Source organism: Strongylocentrotus purpuratus, unplaced genomic scaffold, assembly GCF_000002235.5.
Source record: "Strongylocentrotus purpuratus isolate Spur 01 unplaced genomic scaffold, Spur_5.0 spur5_scaffold_11, whole genome shotgun sequence".
Taxonomy (NCBI): Eukaryota; Metazoa; Echinodermata; class Echinoidea; order Camarodonta; family Strongylocentrotidae; genus Strongylocentrotus; species Strongylocentrotus purpuratus.
The window spans coordinates 31,117,019-31,139,763 of NW_022145596.1; the positions used below are offsets into that span (position 1 = coordinate 31,117,019).

Here is a 22,745-nt window from a genome sequence, read left to right on the forward strand (position 1 = left end):
TAATATATGCAGGTCTCTGTACCTCCATTTCCAGTTTTCCACAAAGCTAATGAAGTACAGTTAAGAACTTCAATGGATGGAGGAGAGAAGGAGACCTTTGAAGTGACATAGATGTTCTTACGTCACTCGTCGTTGTTTCCATGGAAACGTGATGGGAATGGTCCTTCAGTTGGCTATTAAAATGGAAGTCCAGTCAATCCATTATAGGACTGAAGTGATGAGAAGGAGTAGGCAGAATGACAAGATGATGTTTGTTCTCAGACGATAGGGGCAGTAGTTTTCATAGTGGCTTCTTTACTTAAAGGCCATCTGTACTAGATTGGCTAGGAGGGATTGGACCACCCAGGAAAGTCACTGACAGGTGGCTATCTCATCAACTCAGCTCTCAATTAACATAAGAAAAAGAGGATCATGGGGACCAATGGTCACCGATTATGCCTTGTTTTCTATATAGAGGGAGAAAGTAGCTAGTAGTAGTACAGTGGGCCTTTAAGAAAGGTATTAAAAATCAGCTACTCTGTACATGTATCTTCCATAAAAAAAGTGGGGGAAATTTGTTGTTGTATAAACCTTCAAGTACTTTGTTTAGTGCTTATTGGTAATTACACCGCTAATTACACATCTGTGCTTCCGTTTGATAGCTTGGTCAAGTGATAATGGTGATCATGATGATTGACAGCGTTTCTTTTTCTCACATGAATACTTTGCCATGTTTCTTGTCAAGTGGTTATACTTGCTCACTGTAGCATCAATTGGAAAGTGTTGACCAAGAAGAGAAATGTAGCGATCCGTCCAGTAGATGTTTGGTTGATGAACATGACTTGAGGGGTTTGATGGAAGATTGCAGCTCTGGAAAGGTTACCTGCTGAACAAAGTGCTGATAACTTGTGGTTATTTTCTCTTCCATTGAACAAATAAAGAGGAGAACCAGAATGAAATGTAGATATATTGCTTTTGAGAATAAGCTTTATTTAAAGTGAGTTCATATCTTGGTCTGATAGCCTTTATAAAGGCTTCAGTGAATAGGTGTCAGGCCATGTATACAGTTTGCTGTGTTGTCATAAATGGAACAGTAATTAATCAAAGGCTGAATCAACTAGTGTTTTTTCTTCATACTGGCAATGAGGGTCTCTTTCCTTTCTGGGTAGTTTTCATTTTTCTAATCAGAAGTCATGTACCTGAATGATGTACATATGCATGTAGACTGAAACTATTTGTTGAGACAGTGGATTTTGAGCTTGTTGATATGTTGCCAAGGATTTTTTATTCAATTTCTTTTCCTTTTTTAGATTTCTAGTCATTTGATAACACATGAAAAAATGGAACAGGTTGTGCAAAAATGTGTGCTCTCTCTGCCAATACTTTCATTCTTTTGGTATATTTAAAAGGTTCTAAATCAAAACATAGTGAGATAAGCCACACAAATATGACTGCGATTGTCATGATTGATTGACATACCGAATGCATAAATCCTTTTGCCCACTCGCCAGGAGCACCCAAAATAAAATGTTCTGTGGGTTCAAATTTATTGTAATAAATATACTGTTCAAGTAATGCATCTTATAGAATGACCTCCCTGTGAAATAAATCAAATTTGTATTTGGGTTAAGTGCTCTAATGAACCAATTGCACGCACAGTGGGACCAGTGCCGTTAATTATGTTTTTGTTTGAAGCGCTCTTTGTGTAATACTACACATTACATATAATTTGTTGGGCCATCATCTACATGTACAGTAGCTATTCTCCCTTGCCCTTGAGCATGATTGCATTCTATACCCTGCTGAATGCATTCTATACCCTGCTGAATGCATTCTATACCCTGCTGAATGCATTCTATACCCTGCTGAAGTCTTTTCTATAGTCGAGAACTCTTTTCCTCTTGTCGATGCGCACATGTAATTACTACATCCCACTTGCCCTGCTGAATGCATTCTTTACCCTGCTGAAGTCTTGTCTATAGTCTAGGTCACTTTTCCTCTTGTTGAATGCATGCCCACATGTAATTAGTGTCCCACTGAAAATGTTGAGTGTCCTCTTACTAATCCACACCCCCTCAAAAATGAAAACCCACGTCACATTTTTGTTTTCTCTGTAAATGTTTGTCTCTCTACTCTCTCTAAAAAAAGATTGAATTTTTACTCTATTTTCACTTTCTTGGGAGTGACGTCAGGGTGTTTAGGAGTGAATATCAATAGATTTTAGAGTGCTCTCTAAGAAAAAAGAGTGAATGTTCACTCTTTTTTCACTACATTTTCACTCTCCAGAGGAGTGACGTCAGTGATTACTCGATTTGTTTTAGAGAGTATGTTAAGACTAGGGTATTGTAAGGGTGTCCGGTCTAAAGTTTTAATCAGAGGAACTTTTTTTATGATTTTCCATTGTAAATCTGACAACGATCTGCTATGTTTGTTATTCTTTTTTTTTAACCAGAACTCCTTACAAGTTTTCCTGAGTTAAACTGCTCTCGCTCCTTTGTATATTTTTGATTGCTAGCTACCTTACCGAGTTCACATTACATTGCTAATTTCACACCGGCATAGATCTCCTTCATGATAATCAGTGACATTCTCAACCCTGTGCATGTCAACAAGACTGAACCTCGATCCCCTCCCCTTTACCGTACCTCCCGGATGAAATTGGAGAGTAATGGCCTAGGGAGAATGACATCTTCCAATTCCCTCGGTTGCCATGACGACCTACTTCCTATGTCTGGCCCAGTAGGGTCATGTGACTCCGGGTCTCGTCAGCATTCAATGAGTCGTGACGGGATCTGTAACGTTTGTTGATGGCTATGTGCGAAGGGGAATCAGTGTGATGGACATGAACATCGTTTGGGCAATTAGGTTAACCATGCCACAGCCATAATGTACTTACGTATTCATCAGGGTTTAACACCTACATGTAGCAGTACACTTTCTCCATTTAGTGACATTTTGCATTTTATTTCGATCTAGAACGCTAGGAATTACACATTATACATGAGCAGAAAAATTAAAAAATCACAGATAATTTGATTCTATTTCCAATGCTGTACGTTGTGCTGTTCTTGAATAAGAGTGATTTAATTGTAGCTAATCATTTAAGTCTTTAAGGGAGTTTACAGATAGCACATGGTACAAATGACCCCAAATATCCACAGATCTTTTACACATGGAGAAATTCCACTTTGAGCATCTTAGAATAATAACTGCCAAAGTCCTAGATGTGCTTCATGAATACCTTTTGTTTGACCTCTTTAAAAGTTCCACCTGCGTATCATAAAATGTACCGTTGGTGCATAAATGAATAATGTTACATAACTTTCATGAGCGCATATCCAGTATTCATCTCTGTGGGTTTTACCATTTTGGTACAAATGACCTTTATCTGCCCATGCGCAGATTGTATGTGTAAACTCCCTTATTGGCAATGCAGTGTAAAATATAAAATCACTATTTTTGTGTAAAAACTTCCAATTTTCTTTCACATGGATTAATTAAACAATTTCATTTTTTCAAACTATGAAAGGCTGAAAAATAAGTTTAATTGTTGCCAATTTGAGGAAAGATCACTGATTACTTAAGAAAATAAAAGCTCTGACCTGCTCTGGGTTAACCCTACATGTAAATGGCGCTGTTGGCTATGCTAGGGATTCGGAATGGGTACATGTAGATGCTTATCTTAGTCTATACATGGCTATGGGTCTCATGTTATCTGAATAATTCATAGTATCGAGAATTATAATGATTGCACTATAAGCATTCATGAAATATTCAAGAAGAAAATAAGTAGAGTTTAATACAAGATGTGCATGTTTGTTGTACACAAGTGCATTTTACTCAAGTAGGGATATGACATTTTATGTAGAATAAAGGTGATTAGTTTTGCTGGGGTGAGCTCCGTTCATTTTTGTCAAACTGGTGATGCAGACTTTGTTTTTTCACAACTTTCTTCATTTTTATTGTATATTTATTCATGTATAAAAGCAGTGAACATTTTGAGAAGTTGAATGATGATTATGGATAGTCCATAACTTAAAATGAAGTGGAAAAGAGTTATTCTGAAGTATTAATATTTTCAGCTTCATTGTAGTTCTCTTTCGAGATATTCCTCATGTTATAAAAAAACATCTCCAATGCGTAAATCTTGGCAACATTTAGAAAGAATAAATCTTATTTAGCATTTGTTGTTACAAAACTTTAGGGTGGAGCCAAAAGCCTGCTAACTTAATGCTAGAGTGTATGAATTAGCCAGCCCCCTAAGAGCTAAAAAAAAATGATATTTTAGACTAAAACATGGCTAGTACATGTAAGCAGTATGTACCGTATGTGCATGTTCAGTGTAGCAAGCCAACATTGCTGCTCTATTACTTGGCTTGTATGCATGGTACATTTACATCAGATCAAAAGATAAACTGAACATCGCTTTCATTAAAAAATGCAATGCATCTGCCCCTTCGTCATTAAGGCATAACTTCCATACATGCAACTCTGTCCTCGTTACTGAATTACCGCATCTAGGAAATAACCCAATAAATCATGCATATGAGTTTGTTATTGAACCACACTAGAGGCACGGTTGATCAATATCTGTTGATTATGCTCTGTATTGAATTCATGTCAAAAATAATTATGAAATAAATTGCAATGAGCATACTGAAATAGGAGCAGACAGGGTTGACTCTCGGAAACATGTCTGTGACATTTAAAGTCACATCTTTCTTTAATCATGTTGATATAGATGTTGCTTGCGGCGATATTTCGGCACATTTTCCTGCGCTAATTCACTTGGGTCTGTGGTAGCTGCAACAGCTCGTGAATTAGATGTACATGTACAGAGATGCTTGTGGAAAGGGACAGAACAAGTTGCCCTTTACACGTACCGCATCTTGGGGAAGGTTATGTTTTCTGTCAAAATGAGGTTGGTCTGAGAAAGCGATTAAAGGGGAAGTCCATCCTTTCATAAACTTTTATTTTCTTAGTAATTGATGATGGAATAGATTTTTTTTCTCCATACAGGGGGTGTTTAGAAACATATTTACAGTAATCTTATTTAGGCCGCATGTATGATTGAAATTTTCTTGAAGAAAAATTAACAATGCTGATTTTTTTTGATTTTTTTAGTTTAGTACAGAGCAAATGGGACGGGAGCTTACAAGATACATCACAGAGTTGCCAATTTGTGTTTGATTGATCGCAACTTCAAAAAGGGGGGGGGTTCTCAATCTTTCACCAAGCTGTTCCTCTCATCGCTTTGCTTCTATTAAAGCCATTTTGATATCAGGGTGAACTTCACCTTTAAGGTACCATTTCTCATTTTGTAATTACATGATGCAAAATCACTCCAAGTTTTCTTTGGCAGTGCTAGGTAAATGAATACTAAGGTTAAATGTTTCTTCCCTGAAATATATATTTTGTTTGAAAATTGTTTAACAATTTTCAATATATGACAAGGTTCACTCTGTATTCATCCTAGTATATAGAATACACAACTGTGACAGAAAATGTGACAGACATGTACACTTAAATTTCATTTCTAAGGTCCCAGTACATTAATAGGTTAATTTTTATTTTCACACTGAAAAACATAATTATTTTGTTTGTTTTGATTTAACAAAAACATTTATAAAATATTACAAAATTAGTGTACATGTAGATACAAAATTCAACCATAGAAACAAAACAGCATTGAATTGTGACTACGTATTTTTTCTTTAAACTGAACTGAAGCTCTGATAATGAATTGATCATGTCTGCTAAATGGGTATATTTATGATAGTAATAACAAAATGTTCATTTATATAGTGCCATCACACAACAGTTGGTTTCACAGCCTTTTGCATGGTATGAAGGTGGGGAAAATTAGATACATAAATACATCTTCAAGTGCTTCTTAATGGGGTCTAAGAGGTCTCAGTGATTTTTCTCAGAATTAGTTTTGCTTTTCAGTTTGAACTTTGAACAGAGTGATTCTTCATGTATAAAGCATCTGCACAGTAGAAGTATGTACAATTTGTCAATTAGGATATTAAAGTGAATAAATTGATAACAGTAGTACAAACAAATGTTTACCATCTTAATATTTGACAGTACGTGGAGTTTACCTGTATTTGTTTGATTAGATAGTATGCACATCCCTCGACTGCTCTGTCTCATTTTAATTTCAGGTATGAATTCGTTCCTATTTTCACGAAGTGACGGTAGTGAGAAAAATCTGCACGCAAATTGTATGCGATTTTCCTCACTACCGTCACGTGTGAAAATAGGGACAAATTATTGAATTATTTCTTTGAATTAGTGCAATTGTTATTGCTAGGCATACATATTTCTTTCCATAAAAGGGAACAATACTCATAAAATCTCACAGGCAATTATCTAGAATGAATTGATTAAACTTAGCTTTAAAAAGTATTGATTTGTAATAGGAGTGAGTCATGCAAATTTTGAGTAAGGGAACTTTTTATAATATCAAAATCCAGGGTGGTGACACATGTCTTTGTTATTGTTTACCTTTTTTGTTCTATTTTGGGTATAAAACTCATCAAGAGGTCATCAAGATTTACAAAACGCTGCCAATTTGATAATAACAAGTTGGTGGTCCCTAGCTCTTTACCTCCATTTTACGGTAGTTACCTGGGATCATTTTATATCTGATGTGTACAGTACATGTATATGATAATAAAAGGTATACATGTATGGTCATGCCTAAGCTGTTTTAAGCCAGTGGATAGTAGTAAAATTACTTTAACTTCGTAACTTAGCTATTTTTAGGGGACCATAAATCTTGAGTGCAAAGTCGGTAACCTTTATCATGCCATTGCAATATGAGCATAAACCATAGGAGCTGGTAGGTTATATAATAGTCACATCTGTGTAGCGCTTAATACCCCCTACATTTCTATAGTTCCTTTCATTTGTTTTTATATGTATTTCTAGAATATTGTGTATGATTCTTCTTAATTTGCATGATGTTTTTAATTTCTAAATGCTGTAAATTCATTTGTAATTTAGCCTTCAGCTACAATGAGTAAATATGATACCTTGAATTGAATTGAAAATGAATTCTAAGTGCTTTCCATTGTAACTATTATTACCCTGGTCATTGGATTCAATTGCTAATCTGCACAGGATTATGTACATGTTACGTTCCCTGGGGAGTATTCCAACCAGGAGCCATTTTACAAGCGTACAGTATATGCCAATCCAACCACTTTAACATTCACATCCTACTGGGTACCCATTTAACACCTGGGTGCAGAGTAGCAAATGTAGATTAAAAGACATTAAAGAGAAGGTTGAGTTCTGGGAAGAGGTGAAAAATAATTTGTGAGCATTACTCATTCTTATTATGCTAGTGTGGAAGAATATCAGTTAAGGCATGTTCCCTGAAAAGCATGGCTCTTCAAATGCCTTCATATTCTAAATATGCATGTAACATCGTAAAAATCGGGGGGGGGGGGGGGGGGGGCGGCTTTTTACGCCACGTGTTCGTGTAGTCCCATATACATCTTTCTGTTTAAGTGTTTGTAACTTTACCAAGACTTGGCCAAATTTCTTATCATTTTGATGATTCCGGAACTTTGCAATACACACAAATTCTTATATGCTAGATGATCAACCTTTTCTGGTCAGTTCCGCACTGTTTCTTTCACAATGCAATCGCATGACCAGAACTCAACTTCTTCTTTAATGCTGCAGCATGACTCGAGCCGCGAACTATGTGATCCACGGTCCGGTGACATATCCACTAGACCATGACAGGTACATGTACATGTACTGTATGTCTCACTGCACAATTCATTTTAGAAATGTGCAGCTGTGATTTTGTTTACATTGCAGTATTCGTGACTAATGGAGGGGGGGGGGTTCCTTCCTTTTTTTATATCTATATTCAGAAAAAAAATCTGTTCCATATCAATTTATATTTAAATCCTATCTTACATCTGCAGGCATAGCTGATCACAATACTAGAAATGGAGTTACAAAATGTATTCATGTGTCTAATAAAATGCACTCTGTCATCTGCTGGTAATGTTATGTATTAAGGTGATTTGCAGGTGCATAAATTAGTTCCGCACTGCAGAGCTGTCTATTCAAAACATGACGAGGCCTTGCTAGTATTAGGTAGGGTTTCCTTTTATCATAATATTACAGTAGGTGGGAATTATTCCAAAGAGCAATGGTACATCATGGATACACCATATGATCGAATAGTATTTATTACCTCAAGACATACTGTACAGTGTATTACACAGTTTGTGCTATGATGCGTGCCACTACCAGGGACGGCATGATAAAGGAATTGATGATTTGCAATTTAACAACTTGTCCCTGCATTGTTATCGATGAATTACATCCCAAAAAGTTAACAATATACACAATTTATGAGAATATATATGGATTGCATTGTGATGTTTACATCCAGTGTACATGAAGCTTGATTCTGACTTTTAGATGTCATATGTTTTGTGATGGCAGGAGAAAATGAACAGTTAGAGAAGAAAAAAGAACTTGTGTGTTTGTTTCCTTAAAATTGATTTCTCACCTGTACTTCTATTCCACTTGAAGTATAAAAGAGAATTGTTTAAATTGGCGAAAATCATCCAATGACGATGGAAATGCCATTAATCACATCAACAACATAATAATCACATGTCCAGCTTTAATAGCTTATTGCAAATTTTGAAAAACAGCTAGACTTATAAATGTACATTTCACAAAATTTCACTTTCCATGAAGCCATTGTACATGATTTTATTGACTTTATTTGTATTTGGCTTTATTTGTACAAAGACTTGTGTACAAGAGATAATGTAATACTATGTAATATCCAAATGAAGTGGCCTGATGTTACGAGCATGCCAGATTTCCCTCCTGGGCCGCTATCGTTGAACTCAAGGATGAGTTAAAGCAAGAACAGTTTTTACATGTACTTGACTTTTCCAATGACCTACGTTTATTTGTAGTCGATGCAACTTGCAAGCCATTCTACAAATTGCATTTGACAAATAGTTTGATGACCTTTCTGTATCGTCATACATGTAGGCCTAGACATTTGTTTTGACAATCCCTGTCTTTCTGATGTCATCGAAGGAAGTATGGCCAGTGTGAAGGTCATGCCTGCTTGATCTAGGTCCTTTCGTTTGTTCGTTCGCTTGTTCATTCGTTAGCTCGTTCGTTCGCTCTTTTTTTATGAACATGGTTGCTCCACAATCATTTCAATTCAATTCAATTCAATTCAATAATGGTTTTATTAAAAAAAAAAATGCTGAATTGTGCATGTTTACATATACATGAGCTCCATTACATAACATTATATTTCATTTGTTACAATCATTCAAACAGTATTGGTAATACTTAACATTACTCATGTGTAGCTATTTAAAATCAATCACTATATATATTATTTAAATTTTAAAATCTATTAAAGTTGACAATAGTAGTAATAATTATTGATTAAAAATACAATATATAACATACAAATAAGTAAAAAAAAAAGCTAATAATGAAATTATTGCACCGGTGTCCTCACCAATTCATATTCATTGACATTTGAAAGTCAGCAAAATGTTGCTCTCTGTTGCAGATGCATTGCTCAAATACAACTCTCGGTTTGGATATTAAAGGCCAAAGAAAATGGAAACCTAGTTTTTATATGGGTATTTCTAAAAGTAACTTGATATTTGGTATTTCCTTCATGCTCAGAAATACACTTTAGGCCCTACTCAGTGTATTTTAACAAAAATTTCCTTGATAAAATTTCATTTGTCAATGCACTCACCACTGAGGCTAAATACAAGTTGAAATGACACTACATGGATGTTAAAGATAAAGACCAGTTATGGTCATGCGATTGCATTGTGAAAGAAACATTGTGGAATCGATCAGAAAAGGTTGATCATCTAGCATTTAAGTATTGGTGTGTACTGCAAGGTTCTGGAATCATCAAAATGATAAGAAATTTGGCCCAGTCTTGGTAAAGTTACAAGCACTGTACACAGAAAGATGTACATGGGACTACGCACACGTGTGCGACACATGCGTTTATCTCTCACAGTCAAATATTGATAAACTAATTTACCAAATATATCAATTAGTAGACGGTTTCCCCCCAAATTTTACGTCATCATGTATTAGTCAAAACATATTATTTCACATGATTGGTAATAAAGAGCTTCCATTTCATTTTTTGAAATTGGGGCGTTTCCAATACTGGTCTTTACCTTTAATGTTTGGACTTCTTTCAGATTCTTCTTGTTTCTTGTCAAATAAAAAATATCAAATGAGAAAAAAAAGAGAGGCGAACTGTGCAAAAAAGGAAGTTTGAGAGGAAGCTATAAATCTCTAAGTTAACGAGGCGAGAGCCATTGACCATTGACGTTTGTATCTTTAGCATTGCTCTATTCATAGCACTCCATGTTTGATGAGGGGTATTAAATGGAATGCCAATTTTTGAAGATTTTTTCTTTTGAACCATGTTTTGTTGCTATCAACAATACATATCAGGTTCAATGCACATTTTCATAACTTGCATGGCACAGCATTTGTTTACCCAGCATGTGTGGCATGGTGTATGCGATCAAGGCTTATACGTTAGCACTAGCAATGGGAGAATATATCTACCAAAAATGGCTCAACATTAACTTTTTAGTATTATTTTGACATATTGTGCAATATTTAGTTCACTTATAATTAGAAGGCTGAATTTATATTTTACAATTTTCCCATAAGAGAACATATTAGGTAAAAAGAAACATATTGTCTGTTTAGAGCCAGAACGGCCTTGACTCTGTATTCTATTATATATGAATTATTGCCTTTCTGTTTTCCAACAGATGATATGATAACAGTATACATGTAGTAAAAAGGACTTACAATGTTGGCATGATGGGTCGACCATAAAGATATGTCATGTGAAATAACACCTCCACCTCTGTTTCATAATATGTGAAATTCTTCATTGTAATATAACATGTCTCGTTATGATGTTGTTCACACTAGATGACTAGAAAATATTATTTCTTACGGTATCTATATAACATCATATTAAACTCTTGATGTAGTTTTTCCAAAACTGCCCCAAACTGAAGTATTATGGTGGGGAAGGGGATACTGCCTGCATGTACCAGAGTGTACAGTTGGCCTCTACTCCTCAGCAGTTCTTCCTCTATTAATTGTCAGATTTGCCCTGTCTGATATCACAAGGCATTTTATTTGCAGTTGTTTCTCTCAATCCAGGTGAAGGATACATAATCAATTGTTAAAATGAAACACCTTTTTGCTTTGAGCATCATACTTGCACCTGGAACAAAATCAATCTAATATTCTAACTCTTCAAAAATGCTTTTTGATGCATGCAATGATATACAATGTACATGTAGGTATCAACTTTGATTTTAATTGAAAAACACAAGCAGCTTGTCAGCTACATATATTTGCAGTACTCTCTACTCAATTGTTGTCTATCTGTCCAGAGAGAATCACACTGATGGTGTCGCACAATTGTTTAAACAGGTGTCCTCACTGTTCCTCTCTGTCATCTCTCTCTCTCTCTCATCTAAAATGTCATTAGAATCATAAGTGAGGTTCACGCGACAGTCAGTTAATTTAAAGTTGAGGTCAGGTTGTGGTTTAAACTTCAAAAATATCTTGAAGTTACATGTAGGGACTATGCAGACAAACATGTACCATCTCCATGCATGTACTCGTAGATATGAAACTGTTAGTTAACTCAAAGTTACGAACTGTATCGTAAGCGCGTATAACTACGAGCAGTGGAGGGTCCTCGCTTGAGTTATGCGCCGTAAGGATACATTACTGTTACTTAGTGCTTTCGCTGGCGTGTATGTAAAGTGCATGCTTTCCCTGGCTTGTAGTTACCTAACTTTGAATACTTGTTGTTTAGGTTCTGAGTGAACCCTCGTCATTGTTACTGAATTGCTGTTTTTAGCTTAGAGGTTTCGCAAACTTAAAGTTTAAAACTATGAAGGTCCCATGTAAACATAGCTATAGAAGGAGTAGACCCTAGATGTGTGGAGATGGGCTACTATTAGCTGATGGCAGGTTTGTGGTTTCAGGTATCATTTTATGCAAAGTTTTAAAGGCAAAATTATTGCGTTTTGGTTTATAGGCAACTGCATTTCGAGCAAGAATCGGTCCAAAAGACTTTCATGTAATCAGTCATGTACTTAGGTTGATGGGATCATAAAAATGTAATCATAACTGTCTTAGGTGACATTTTCATATGCAGATATTTTTGCAGATAACAGCTAGGGACACAGGGACTTTTGCAAGTTATTAATTCCATGATAATTAACACGAGCCACTTACAACATACTAGCATGTGTGTTGCCAACTCATTTTTGCATATTGTCAAATTCATAGCCCTACAATTTCCAAAATAAAAACTCTGACTTCATTTTACCGATATATCGCTCCAGTCCCCCCCCCCCCTTCTATTGCAGACACCTACATGTACCTACAGCTGAACATTCAGTAATATGAATGTGGTCTTTAATTTAAACCACAATCTTTGCGGTACATTAGTCACCCTCCCACCCCCCCCCCCCCATTTCCCTTTCCCTTCCCCACCTCTCTACCCTCTTCCCCCTACCCCCTTCTCCCTAGCACCTTCCCCCTACCCCCTACCCCCTCCCCCTCCCCCTCCCCCTCCCCCTCCTCCTCCTCCTCCTCCTCCTCCCTCTCCCCCTATACCCCCAGTGAAACACACAGTAATGTGAATATTGCCTTTGATTAATCATACCCCATTAATGCCTCCAGCTTCCCGTTTCCCTGCATCCATCTTGAAGAAGAAGAAAAAAAGCCAGGAATGTTGCATACTTGATAGCACTCTCGCACCGTGCCACGCAGGTCAAACGCACCGTCCGCGGAAACGAACGATTGATCGACATATTAGATTTTGACGCAATTTGCTGTCAAATGTGGCGTGGTCCTCCAGCTCGGTGTAAACGCGTGACGGCTCCTAGAGGGCAGTAATCACATTAAGGGAATGAATGTTAGTCATAGGAGGGAGGGAGGAGGGGAAAGATATTCAACAGGAAAGATGTTAACATCACATTGGTGGAATAGGTGTCCATATGGTGATAGTCGTGCTTAGATTATAAGGTAACATTAAACATGTGTAAAATTTGCAATAGTTTGTCTGTTATATATTTGTCAAAATTCAAAAGAAAAAGAAATTTAAACATAAATAAATAAATCAAATCAAATCAAATCTTACAATGTAATTACGTTTGTGAACATGTACATTTGATATTATTGTATTATGTATTCTTCTTGTATTATGTATACATGTACAACGACTGTAAAACCAGTGAAAAAAAAAATTCCTGAAAGGGACAATAACATTTCAATTGAATTCAATTCAATAGCACAAGTCAATATCAAAGCTAATCTTGAGCTCTGGTATGGGAATCTTATTTTGAAGAAAAAAATTGCTATGATTTATTCTGGATCGTTTATCCTGCATTAGATTGGTTTTTTGAACCAGTGAAATAAAAAAAACCTCTTAAAACCTTGATGGGCAGCATCTTCAATAAAAACCACAACTCTCATTTGCACATGATGAATTGTGTGGTGTCAGGCCTAATTACCCGGATTTCCTAATCTTCCTATGCTCATTACTCAGCCACTATCCATTTTCTGCAAAAATTGTTTGGCACATCCCATTTATTAGTAATCTTGAACATTCAGTGTAAGTTTTGTTGGATTCTGTGAGAATTATTTTCTATTTGTACCAGAACTCAAGTTTATAAGTGTGATGACCATTGAACAAGATTGCAAAGCCTTTCGGAAAATCGACCTAAGGCAATTTCAGTAGAACATTGTCCTTCATCTATAGAAATGTACAAACACTGTATTGCGTAATCCAGACACGAGTTCTATACAATAAATGCAATAGGGTATTGAAATTGACCTTGAGATGGTTTCTCGAAAGTCTTCACAATCGTGTGTGAAAAATACAATCTGAATATATTTAGAATATGTGTTGACATTTACATTTGGTGTGCATATGACGAAGGGATGGTATAATACGATTGCAGTCTTAATCAAGTGTGAAGCACTGGATAAAATTCAGATTAAATGAATAATTTTGAAATTGAAAATGATCAGCAATCAAAAAGTTGTTTGCTATGAAGTACCTGCATAGTTTGGACTCCTCCCTTTTGATTCAGCCAACAAAAGGAAAACAAGGAGACCATATGACTTTCTGCACTTTGGGTTTATTCAAAGTACAAGTAATATACTTAGTGACTTCAAGGAAATAGATATTTTGACTGGTTGGAACCAGGAGGGAGTTAACTTAAATGCTTTCATACATAGTTAAAGCCCTTCTGGCTCTGAACAGAAAGTGTACTTCTTTCAGATATATAGAGCAAGACCTTTTTTTGTTTGATTATGTTATTCATTTTCCAGCCCCATGATATATATTTTCTCAGCGCCAGAAGGGTGTTAACATACATCATTTTACACAGAGGAAGTGCCCTTTTGTCTCTCAACAGATGATATATCAATATTGTATTCTAGATTTTTCGTTCGCAGCAATTTGGTTCATCGCTGGTTTATTGCTGCCATTGAATTTTACTCAAAATTCAATTGGTCTGTCAATCTACTCTGACTACGTGCACATGCACATGTATTTTCATCAAAACGGTTGTCTCTCATGCAATGCCTGCACTACCTGTCATGCCCTAAATAAAAAATGATGTGGTATTTTTATGGCACAAATGAAATTGAACATGCATGCCCAAATGTCCTGGTATTTGTCATACTTACATATTAAAAGTAAAATGTTATGTCACCACAAGTTTTATAAATGAACAATATGAGGGCGTATTTATGTTGTGGTGTATCTATTTCTCAGTGTTTATTTTGTGGTTAGTTTTTTTTCTCTTTGTTTCTTTGAAGAGGGAATACTTTCTCATCAACTTGGAATTTAATCTTGATTGGATAAAATGTAAATGAATATATATTATTGACAACAGTTTCGGAGCTCAATTATCAGAACTACAAACAGGCTTTAAACAGGGTCATATCACTTCTTTAATCAATTAAATGTAAAAATAAATAAATAAATAAAGCCGGAAAAATTGTATTTTACCTGGAATAAATTGGAACACTGCATGAGCCCAATAAGGCAATGCTACATGTTTTTTAATGTATAAAGCAGTTATATATTGATTAGAAATGTAAAAGCAATTTGTAATTTTAAATGTACAGAGCAGTGTACTAATAATTAATTTGAATGATTGTTCATTTGTTCATTTATTTCCATCTTCATATAAAAACAATAGATCATTACAATATTATACATTATACCAACAAAATTTACATGCAATCATACATGTTAACAGTATCAAAGACACCAAATTTACCAGTTGAAATTGAGAAAAGGGGAACTAAAATAAAGGCCAAAGGGCCTTGTAAAATAAGTTCCCTAAAAGTATAAAATTATCATATGATTTTTTCAACTTATATTCTGTTACTGATGCTACACATATCAAGGAATGAAAGAATGCAACAAGCAAGAGATCACTCACCTCCATCCCCCTGCATGCTGCACCACCGATGGGTTTGATTAATGAATGGTGTCACGCTCTCACATTCCATACAGGTCATGTGATCATATCAACGATAGACAACAAACGTATCTCATCTACTTTGTATCTACATAACATGTAGGCATTTTATCTAGCAGTGTTATTTATCGGTCTGATAATTGCAAGGAATTTCATGGACTTCGTTTGACTTTTGTTCTAAAAATTTATTTCATGGATTACACATTTAAATGTACATATTTTGTCATGTTGATGGAATATTGTGTTTTCTGAATGATTTTATTTGTACATGTATCCATTGGTTAACATTATTGTCTATTGAATTATTATTTCAAGAATTATTTTGCCATGGATATCTAAGTTCTACTGCATTTCAGTCATTTGTGAAAAGTTGAAAACAAGTTACTATTTTCTTCATGGATTATAAACATGCTCATGTTAGAAACGGATATATTTAAGAGAATGTGTGGTGAATGTACCAGAATTTGTATATTTTATCAATATGGTTGGTTGGTTGTTATTTTTTATTTTTTTACCTCACTGCTAAGAAAGCATAAATGCTTGTAAATAAGCAACCAGACAGCCGACAGCTTTAGGTCCTCTCCGAGGGACCTGGTAATGAGGATTAGTGCCTTTACCAAAGGGCACTAGCGCATCGACTTGGTTTCGAATCCGGGTCACCGGATTACAAGACCACTGCTCTACCGACTGAGCTATCGCATCTGATTGTGTACTTAACTAATCAGGCAGTTTCTGTGATATTGCCACTTATTAAAGTGTTCATTCATCGTTATTAAAACTTCAAAACACTTTCAGTTTCAATATTCAGATGATTGATTGCATCATCAGCCCACTATCAATATGAAGATCTTTCTTAAAAGGTCAAAATCTCCCTGTCACAGGGTATATAATGTATGTGTTGGTCAGATATCTGATATTTCTTCTTGCTTTTGATTATGTACCTTATCAAGCCTTCTCAAGACTTCATAGATGAAGTGGTCTAGTAGATACGTCGCTGAACTGTGCATCACATGGTTCATGGTTCGAGTCCCGTCTGGGCACTAAAGCTCTTTGGCAAGATATTAATGTACATTGAATTGCCGCTCTCCACCCGGGTGTAACAATGGCTACTCAGGAGGAAGACATTCCTTGAATCCTTGAGTGCCTTATGGACGCTTAGCTAAATTTGGAGTAATAATATGATTGCAGGGCCCTCGCGTACAGAAGTATTAAAGATATTACAAAGTTTTGGGAAATTTTGAAAAATGGGTGGATACTGATTCTTTACAATTTTAATATATTTGGATGCCCCTGTGGATGTATTACAAACACCAGAAATTTTAGCCCCTAAAACACTTCTGCTTTTGAGAAAAATTGAATATAAAGATTTACCGGTGCTCCCGGTAAATTTTGATAAATGTCAAATAGCTCATACGGCCGTGCAATGGTAGCTGCGACCACGAAAATCTCAGAGTATGTAGTTGTGGTATATAATTTCCAAACGAGAATAGCTAATCAGTCAATTTTAGTCAATAAACATTGTTTTATAGCTTAATTAATATCTTGACCTTGAGAGGGAGCTATTCAACATAAAGTGTTTATTATTTACAATTTCATAACTTTAGAGTCGATTTCGACCGCGACAACGATCACTGAATATTGTAGAATCGCATAGGCTTCCAATATGTTCATTTGAACCAAATTCATGACTACATACCAAAACTTTGTAATACCTTTAATGTTGATGTTGCCACACTCCACACTCCACCCAGGTGAAGTAAATGGGCGCCAGGAGGGTCAAATCTGACTGACATGTGCGCTATACAAGAACCCATTATTATTATTATTATTATCATGGGTAAAGAAAGACATTTCATTCTTATTAAATTAATCCTATTATTAAATGGCATTTATCTCTTGTTTGTCTCCCTCTACAGTTACAACTCTGGGACACTGCTGGCCAGGAGAGATTCCGTAAGAGCATGGTCCAGCATTACTACCGTAATGTACATGCCGTCATCTTTGTCTACGATGTCACGAAAATGAGTACATTTGAAAGCTTGCCGACATGGATAGACGAATGCGACAGGCATTCTCTTTCCCCGGATACGCCACGCGTCCTCGTCGGCAACAAATGTGACATGGCGGATAGGAAGGTGGTCACGTCGGGCATCGCCCAGAAGTTCTCGGACGCCAACAACATGCCCTTTTTTGAGACGGCGGCAAAATTGGAGGAAGAGGGGGATAAGATCAATAACGTTTTCATGACCTTGGCTCACAAACTAAGAGATCACAAGTCCATGATGCCTCCTCCGTTTGATGAAGCTGATTCAAGGGATTCTAGGGGCAAGTCAATCAAGCTACGACCAAATAAAGCAGAGTTAGACGGAGACGATGACCAACCGTCAGACAGCTCCTGTGCTTGTTAATGATGTAACAGCAACTCATCGACTAACGTGTCATCTCAACAACTTCAAAATACTCAAAATCCTAAAGTGCAGTAATTATAACTGTTTATTTCAAAAACAGTTCTTGTAAATAGTTGGAGATATATTATTAATTGTATATATGATAGTTAGAAAATTAATGTGATGAAATATACATTGTTCTGTTCTAAATCTCTATTATTCAAATGTTTCACCATATTTGTAAAGTTATTCTAAAGGGAAAGAGGAAATTTATTTTTTTGAAGATTGTTGACTATCTCAGCTTTAAAGATAAAGTTGAGTTCTGGGATTTGTTTCACAAAGCCTTTTTTTTAATGACAAATGACAAAAATCAGTGACAAATCTGCTGATAACCAATCAGAAGCAAGGATTTCAGTAGCTTATAACAAAAACTGTCCTTTATAACTGATGACAAGTTTGTGAAACAGGGCCCTGGTCGTGTGATTGCATTGTAAAAGAAACGTTGGGGAATCAATCAGAAAAGGTTGATCATCTAGCATATAAGAATATGTGTGTATTGCAAGGTTCTGGAGTCATCAAAATGATAAGAAATTTGGCCAAGTCTTGGTAAAGTAACAAGCACTGTACACAGGAAGATGTATGGGACTACACAAACATGTGGCATACAAATTGGGCCTCTTTAAAGCTGTTACATGTCATATTTAGAATATGAAGGCATTTGAAGAGCCATGCTTTTCAGGGAGCATTTTTTCTCTGATGTTCTTCCACACTTGCATAATAACAATCGTAACGCTCACAATTAGTTTTCACCTCTCCCCAGAACTCAACCTTCTCTTTAAATAAATTATTTAGTAGAAATTTAAATTATTCCCTTCTTTTTATTCTGTTTTGCTATTAATATATCTTTTACACAACTGTACCGTACCATGTCATTTAATTGTTTACATAGCTTCATGTTCTAATTTTCTAATCAGTATTATTAGAAACTTAATGAAAAATAAATCTTTGACTTTAATTCTGGTTAGCTAGATAAAATTGTTTTGATTTACTTTTTATAGTAAACTACAGGAAAAGTAGATGCCATCCATTGTGTTCTAGTTAAAGAGCTCTGTTGAAATATTACTTAAAGGGGAAGTCCACCCTGATATTAAGTTGGTTGTTATAGAAGCAGAAAAATGAGAGAAACAGGTCAGTGAATATTTGAACAAATTCTGATTAAAAATAATAAAGTTATGAATTTTCTAAGTTGCAATCAATCAAACTCAAATTGGCAACTCTGTTACGTATCTTGCAAGCTCCCCTCTAAATTGGCAACTCTGTTATGTATCTTGCAAGCTCCCCTCTCCTTTGCTCTGAACTCGAAAAATCAGAAAGTTTGTATTTTTTTCTAGATTGTTTCTTTTCAATTCGGTATGGGAAAAAATCTTTTTTGTCATCAATAAGAAAGAAAATGATAGTTTATGATTCACTACTTTCATTGCTATCTGTAATTGATCATGAGAAGATTTCATCTTGCGGCTGGTAAAAGGGTGTAAGCATGTTGGGCTGTTCTGCTAAACAAGGACGCACACTATTGCGTTGAAGCAAAAGGCTGTTAACATTGAAATGCTAGTCTAATACTTCAAAAATAGTTTGCTTATTTGATACAAAACTACTCCCAATATACAATCCATTTTCTCATATTTTGATATCTGATAAAGAGAGGAATCCATGTCATGTTTAAAAAATGGCATAGATAATTTATAAATATTATAATAATATGAAGATGTACAGAGCAGTGAAAAGCTTAGAAGCAACTAAGCACGTGCTCAGAAAATTGCTTTGTGGCATGTGCTCACTCTAGTAATCTTCCAGTGTCATGACAAAGTATTAAACTGCCATTGAATAGAAAATAGTGTATGAAGACAATCATGTAAATGTTAATGAGTGATTATGTTATGACAACTCAAATTGAGGAATCTGAAACCTAAAATGTACTTTAAATGCTATTTGTAGTGCAATCAATACCATGCATGTGCAGTCTGTACAGTGAAGTTGCATTTTAGAGAGGAAACTTATTCTGCTTTATTCATCTCATGGAGGAAGTAGGAAATAGTTAAAATCTGCCGCTACAACAATAATAAATTGCAAAATCACATACTCTAATGCTTTGCCCTTGCAAATAAAAATGAAAGTACTTGATACAACCGTCATAAGACTGTACTTTGATATGTGGCTCTTGAGAAAAGATAAATATGAATTTTAAAAAATCTTTTTCAGAAATGAGATATGATAATAGAAGTGTACAAAAGTCAAGGATAAATCTTCATTCAGAAGTTTCTTAGTTGTCGTTTTGAAATAGATATTGTTTCGACCACATTGTAAACAAAATCATTCTTGATACATACTAAAAGGGAAAGGTTTACGATTTTGAAAGAATATTTTGATGTAGTCTAAAAATAGAGTGGTGAAAGATTGCTGTGTCATAGTAAGATTCAAATTGGTATAGACCTGCAAAAAATGATTTTGTATGAGAAACCAGTGTCAACTCCCCCCCCCCCCCCCAAAAAAAAAAGAAGAAGATAATAATGATTTTAAAAGTTCCTCTTGAAAAAGGCAAATTCAGTTGCACGTTTCTGGTGATTGAACCAAGAAAAAGCTATTGTAAGTAAATGCTTCCACAATTCTGAAGGCACTCAGTTTGGTCATTGTGCTTGGCCGCTGTGGTTGTTTGTGGAATCTGTGTTGTCATGAATCTTATTTCACGGTCCGTTTGAATTTAATAAATACTTGAAAATTGAATTGTGAATAGGTTAAGGTTAAGTAGAATTTTACCATATGAAACTATTCTCAATACTAGTGAGAATCTATCTAAAGTACATGACCTCTTATTCTCATAGGGCGACGTTGTCTGTTTTAAAGAGTCATGTACTTTAACACAGAGTTAACTCCCTTCCGGCTCTGGACAAGCGATGTTATGCAGCCACCCAGGATGAAGTTTGTCAATGCTCTGAACAAGAAGATAAAGCAGACAAAAATATTAGCCATCATGTAACAAAAATGAACGCAGTGAAGATATTCTGTGAAATATGCTTAACCCATTTGAAATTTGAGATTACCGGTACTGTATTCTCTCATTCCCATAGGCTTACATGTAGTACAGGGACCACTTGGTTCCAGTAGGCAATGGATTAAAAGATACATGTACTGCTTAACATTTGATACGTTTGATACAATTAACATTTGATATGGTTGTGAAAGTAGTCTAAATTGTTAATTGATCTAGGTAAAGAGTATATAGTGGCGTTTAAGAAATATCCCTGGATGTTTTAATAAAAATATTAATTTACAGAGAATAATGGTTCCTTTCTAGTTAGATTGATAAGAAGGCTTATTTGTACCACAGAATGAAGGAACCAAACAGTATTGATTCGTTCGTTCGTGTCTCCTTAGATCAAGATAGTTATGTAAAGTTCCTTAATTAAAATTAAATTACATTAAATTAAGTTCTTCCATCGCCCGATTGTATTGATAGAACTAGGCAAATAATTCCAAAACAACTCTCTACCGTTATTACCTCCAATAGAATCTTTCTTCCCATGACCATTAACAAAGTATAGAATTATGTCTTCAAAAGATAATTACTATGTTTTAAAATCAATGGAATGCATATATGTATTATGATACAATTACAGTCAAAACTGCTTTATAGTGACAACAACCTGTCTACAAAGACCACACTTTTGTTTCCCTTGAAAATGGTTTCTCATTGAAACATGTACTAAAAGGAACATGTCTACAAAGACCACTTTTTGTGTTTCCCTTGAAAATGGTTTCTCATTGAAACATGTACTATAGGAACCTCTCTACAAAGACCACTTTTTGTGTATACTTTGGGCGGTCGCTATAGACAGGTTTGACTGTACGAGGGATTATATGTGATGAGCTGAACATCCTCCTAGTATTCCATAGTATTATCTGAGTGATCATAGGCTCATTATATGCTCATTAACGAGGCTAAGAATTCACCAGTATGTTATGCATGTGGGACATCGGCCTTGGAACACATCTGCTTCTGTAAACAGCCAGACTTTATAATATACCTGTATAAATAAGTGACATTTAATGTCTTCCTTATCCACCCCTACTACCAAAATTAGTTCTGGAGCACATACAAATAAATATTACTGATCATACATCGTTACTGATCATATAAAAATTGCAAATTGATCATCAATAGAGGTTCATATTTATAGGTTATATTGCCATTTTTATGGCACAATCACTTCTTAAAGCAAATTTGTAGTAGAGTCAGATGACTTAACAATATGGTCATGGAAAAATAATAGCAAGCAAATGAACTATATCATACATTGCTAACTTTGCTATCCAGGAAAGGAGAATACTTCAATTTTTTTAAATAGAAAATGAAAGTCAAAATATAAGGTACTAGAAAGGAAGGTGAAGGTAGATCAGCAAAAGGAAATTAGTTTGATATAGATAATGTTTCTTTTCCTTTTGAAATTGAAAGGGATTGAATGAGAAGAGATATTAAGAAAATACAGACATTTTCTTTATTGACATGTTAAAGGGCATCTGTGGTATAGTTTATGAGATAATACCCTACCGGCTCTCAATACATGATTCTTGTTTAAGATTTAGCAATGTTTTATTTACAAATCATAATTAGCGGTGCATGGGTTCTCTTTAATATGAAATGTATACTTTCTGCTGCTTCAATGTGCAAAGTGATCGGAAGTAGATCTCATAAACATTGCAAACAATACAACTGCTAAATTCC

The 22,745-nt window shown here is 35.3% G+C and overlaps 1 protein-coding gene across 1 annotated transcript in view; it reads left to right on the forward strand.

Moving 5' to 3' along the window:
• Positions 1–18,314, forward strand: part of LOC752394 (putative Ras-related protein Rab-33) — a 38,465-nt gene extending 20,151 nt beyond the window's left edge. Inside the window, exon 2 of the mRNA XM_030980228.1 lies at positions 17,444–18,314. Within this exon, the coding sequence (XP_030836088.1) occupies positions 17,444–17,986 (543 nt within the window). The 3' untranslated portion in view covers positions 17,987–18,314. The remainder of the gene's footprint in view (positions 1–17,443) is intronic.
• The last annotated feature ends 4,431 nt before the right edge of the window (positions 18,315–22,745 follow it).